The following is a 4,654-nucleotide window of genomic DNA, read 5'->3' on the forward strand; positions in this document are numbered from 1 at the left end:
GGGGGTGCGACTTCCTCAATCCTCCGCCTCCTCGCTGCTCCTCCTCTTGGCGCTAAACCCTAAACCCTAAACCCTAAACCCCTCTTTGTCTTCCTGTTCTCGCTGCGATGATCTCATACATGATTTTTGATCAGCAATCTCCGTCAATCTTCATTCAAAGCCCTCAGTTCCTCGGTTACAGCCTCGATAAGAGAATGAAAGTCCGTCATGAACATTTGATCAGGTACCTTTCCGTCCTCCTCTCCTCCCTCCCAATTCTCCATCTTGCTTCTTCCTTCCTCTTCTCTTTCTCCCTCCTCTTCTTCCTCCTTGCATCCCTTCTCTTCTCAATCGCCCGCAGGAACTTATATCGTAACCCGATTCCCATCTCTTCGATGCTCGTGCTGACCGACAGAGACTTTGCTGTTCGGTACCCGGCCCGGGACGTCAAGAAGTTTGGAGGGAGGAGGAGGAAGAGGAGAAACATGAAGTTGGATCAAAGCAAGAAGATGAGCAGCATGCGGAGATACATGTCATGACATGTGCTGTTGCTCTTTTTTCAACAAGATACACAGAGCTACGAGTGGTTTCTGATTTCTGATTTATGAGCTTTACAATTACAATTCCTCTTCTGTCACCTTGCAGCAACGGAGATTTTCTCATCACATGTACAATCATGTTGGGATTCGAATCAATTCCCATAATTCCATCTCATCAGACCTATCGTATTCTTTCAATCTCTTCTCGAAGTCACTCCCTAGCTTCTTCCCGCGCAACAGAAAAGTTTTAGCACTGCCTATACATGTTTCTTCTCTCCCCTCCCCCCCCCCACCCTCCGTCATTTCCCCTGTCGCTCTCCATCCTCCTTCTGCCCCTGCCCCTGCTGCCCCTGCCCCTGCTGCTGCCTCTGCTGCCCCTGCTGCCCCTGCTGCCTCTGCTGCTGCTGCTGCTGCTCCCCTTTGCTGACATTCCTCAATGTCTCCTGCAGAAAATGCGTGAGAAGGATAGGCATTGGAGGATGTGTTGACAGCACCTTCCACTTGAACATGAGAAAAGAAGAAATCGTACTCTCTGCATGTTGTGCAAAGTTCAGGGAGGGTGAAGTTGTATCTTTTCTCGATCGTCATTATCAATTTTGCGTCTTCTCTGCAGATGCTCAGAATTTGCACAACCTGCAAAACTCTTGATGTGAGTGCAACAATGTAGCATCGCAAACATGAAACCTTGTTGAGGAAGGAGGTTGTCAGCTCGTTGGAGTAAATGACATCAGCAGCCAGCAGGTAATTGCAGCTTTTAAGTTCCATCAGCTCTTTTTCCGTCCAATCGAACTCTGATTGTTGTTTGACTTCGCAAATGTCAGGACCCCGAAACATTTCAATGTAATCACTATTGCCACCGTACAATCATTGGGAACACGGACATCATTGTGATAATTATCATGGAGAGTATGATGTCATTGTAATGTCATCATCACCATCTCCATTATCATCATCACCATCATCATCGTCTCCATTATCATCTCCACCATCATCTCTTTCAAATCTTCATCTCTTCATCACCTTCATCCTTCTTGATTGGGAACTCATCGCTCCAATCAAGCTTACGGACAGAACAGACTCCCCGCTTGTCATTCAGCATGACATTCCTCAAACAGTTCCTCAACGACTTGTCTTCGTAGTCTGTCAAGAAGACACGACGGCAAACACGAGCAACAACAACTCCAGGTAGCCCAACCCCAGCTCCCAACTCCATCACAACTGCATCTTGAAACTGAGACAGTTTGCTCAGAATCCAATCGGAGAGGTAGAGTGAAGCGCCCCAAATTTGAACGCCGCATTCGCGGATAGTAGATCTTGTCTTCATGGTTATATCAATGTGAAACTTATCTGCTCGTGTTTTTCTTGAAGCATCAATGTTAGCATGCGCGGTTGTGTATCAAGATATCCCAACCTCCTCCTCTTCCTCCTAACGGGAACAAGGTCACCTTCGTTATCCCGATCCCTGGATGTGGTGATCAACGCATGCTTGTACATCACACTCAACAAGAAAGGGAAGTGGGAAAGATTGTTTTCTTGGGTGGAGACAAGGTTGTTTGAAATCAGCGGAAGCTTTGTCGACAGGTTGTGAGGCAAGTTTACCAGGACTGTTTGCCGCCATCACCGGAGTCTTCAGAAGAGCTCGATTCTTCTTCAGGAACTTCACATGTGAATCTCCATCTTCGCCATGCTGATATATCTTGCTTCACCTCCTTCTGGTGCCCCTCCTGCCCCTCTTCCTCCTGCTCCTGCTCCTGCTCCTGCTCCTGCTCCTGCTCCTGCTCCTGCTCCTGCTCCTGCTCCTGCTCCTGCTCCTGCCACATCTCTTCCTCCTCAACTTCATGCTCATCATCGTCTTCCTCTTTCCTCCTCCTCCTCCTCCTCCTCAAGGCTTCGCTCCGAACAATCTCGTCGGCTTCCTGCATGGTGCGGATCTAACGATATCGGATTTTGTAGGAAGGGTATGTGCGATGGAGATAAACTTCGGTCACAGCAGAAAATTTCGCAATAAAAATGATCTTACAATTATTTTTCTGTTGATAAAATATAAAGTATAAATATTTTACTGCAAAATCGCTCCTGCACAGTCACAGCAGGGCTAGCTGGTCTGTCATTGGGGGGTAGTGGGGTCCAAAGACGAGGGATACCTCTCATTTGAGGGGTACTTTTCATATTAATATGTGGGGTACTTAAATGGGATGATCAATGTGAGGGGGAGGGGGTACTCGCGTCGCAAGTCACCCTCAATGAGAAAAGTGCGCACCATGCCAGCGCGAGGATGGCGAGGAAAGATGCTGATGATGCCGCTGACCGTGGGCGTCATGGTCTGCATGCTGCTCATCGCCGTCTCCATGCTGAGCTCGACGCCCGTCAGCGCTCAGGCATGCAAGAAGGAGCTGAAGCTTCTGACTTGGAACGTTGCAGCGGTCAACAATAATCCGTTCGAATACTGGATTACTCACGAAGACGCGGGGTATGCGTCCCTTATGGAGGGGGTCCAGAAGTTCATCAGCGAGCCAGGAGAGCAGGACGTTGAGGTGGAGAAAGTCTTCACGGAGAGTATGTTCGACGAGCTCATCCAGGAGATGACTTCGAAAGGAGCACAGGGGCTGGCTGAAGTCACGACAAGGTGGAAGGAAGATCTTAAGGGGAGGAAGATTATCAGCGGGTTCATCAAGGACAAGCAGATCGGCAAGAAGAGGCTCGCCTCCATGCCCGACAGAGTCACCAACTCTATCCACCTTGATGGCGGCGGGCTAGCGCTGCGGCCGACCGTGATCAACTGCATGGAGGAGGAGATACCGGATATGAATGGATGGTGGAAGAAGTGGAAGAGCTTCATGTTCAAGGATGTGCTTAGCTTGCCAAAGAGAGATGGACAGAGCATGAAGAAGGTAGGATGCGCTGCTCAGCCATTCCTTCTCCTCATCATCTCCGTCATCATTTTCATCATCATCATCATCCCTGCCCCCTCTCTTCCCCCTTACACCTCTCCTTCTGACAATTTCCAGGTTCCGTTCGAGATGCTGCAGAGGATTATGCGCAGCAAGTATCCTGAGATCACGGTAGAGGAGGAGGAGATCAGTATCCCTCTACAAACCGTCTGCCTTGCAATCTTCGACTCGATCCTCGTTCATATGCTCAACCAAGTAGCAGCGTCCTCATGGCAGCCCATAAGGAGGACTGTTTGCAAGGCGCTGAACAAAGACAAGGACAAGAAGATCATGTCGATTCTTAAGAATGTTTACGGAGATGCAGACATTCTCTTCTTGCAGGTAAGGGCTGAGTGTTGTTGTCGTTGGAATTATCTCACTGTTTGCAACAGGAAACATCCTCTGCATTCTACCATAATATCACCAGGTTGGACGAGTTTGAAGAAGATCACTGTTTGTTGACTTGTGGTCTGTAGAGATGCCGCATTCAGCACACGTTACCACATCTTCTCCCCAAAATCAGCAACGGGAAAGAGAGACCAGTAAGTTGTTCCTCTTGCTTCACATATGGAACTCACATGCTGTGAAGAAACTCACTTATTCTCGTCGATAAATCATCTTTCCTTGTCGGATCTGCTGTCTTTGGAGTGAAAATGACTGACTTGAGTTTAAGAAGGAAAAGGGGATAGAAGTCACAGAGGCTGTTCTTCAATATGACAAAGGCGAGGATTATACTTCCTCTCCTCTCCTCTCCTCTCCTCTCCTCTCCTCTCCTCTCCTCTCCTCCCCTCTCCTCTCCTCTCCTCCCCTCTCCTTTTCTCCTCCCCTCCCATGGGTCACATTTTTTGTCCTCCTTCCAGACAAGAGCGCTGCCCCAGGCGACCTGCTCGTGATTTCAATCCAAACGTCTGCAAAGAAAAGGTGAAAGAAGATGACGAGGAAAGCATCTGAGATGCAATGGAGGATGTGTCCATAACTATAACCAATCCTGGAGAAACAAGAAGCGGAGGAGGTAGATGAGTTGGAGAAGCAGGAGCAGGAGCAGGAGCAGGAGCAGGAGTTAACTTGTTGGTCAGGTTTCTTCTTGCCTCCTTCCACGGTGATACGAATGGCCTGGCAACAATCCCAATCGTAAGTGCGGTCCTGCAGGTATAGCTCCTCCTCCTCTTTCTCCTCCTCCCTCCACCCTCCCCACCCTCCCTCCCT

At 49.0% G+C, this 4,654-nt stretch overlaps 2 protein-coding genes across 2 annotated transcripts; one reads left to right on the forward strand and one right to left on the reverse strand.

Annotated features, from left to right (window-relative positions):
• Positions 1–653: 653 nt before the first annotated feature.
• Positions 654–1,860, reverse strand: GUITHDRAFT_68765 (hypothetical protein; the record flags this gene model as incomplete). Its single annotated transcript, XM_005835147.1, has 4 exons — positions 654–797; positions 1,008–1,151; positions 1,203–1,324; positions 1,539–1,860. Coding segments are annotated over 4 exons (732 nt in total), but the record flags the coding sequence as incomplete, so codon positions are not given.
• A 1,036-nt stretch (positions 1,861–2,896) lies between these two features.
• GUITHDRAFT_48029 (hypothetical protein) lies at positions 2,897–3,790 on the forward strand (the record flags this gene model as incomplete). Its single annotated transcript, XM_005835148.1, has 2 exons — positions 2,897–3,409; positions 3,527–3,790. Coding segments are annotated over 2 exons (777 nt in total), but the record flags the coding sequence as incomplete, so codon positions are not given.
• Between the last annotated feature and the right edge of the window lie 864 nt (positions 3,791–4,654).

Source organism: Guillardia theta (genome assembly GCF_000315625.1).
Source record: "Guillardia theta CCMP2712 unplaced genomic scaffold GUITHscaffold_22, whole genome shotgun sequence".
NCBI lineage: Eukaryota > Cryptophyceae > Pyrenomonadales > Geminigeraceae > Guillardia > Guillardia theta.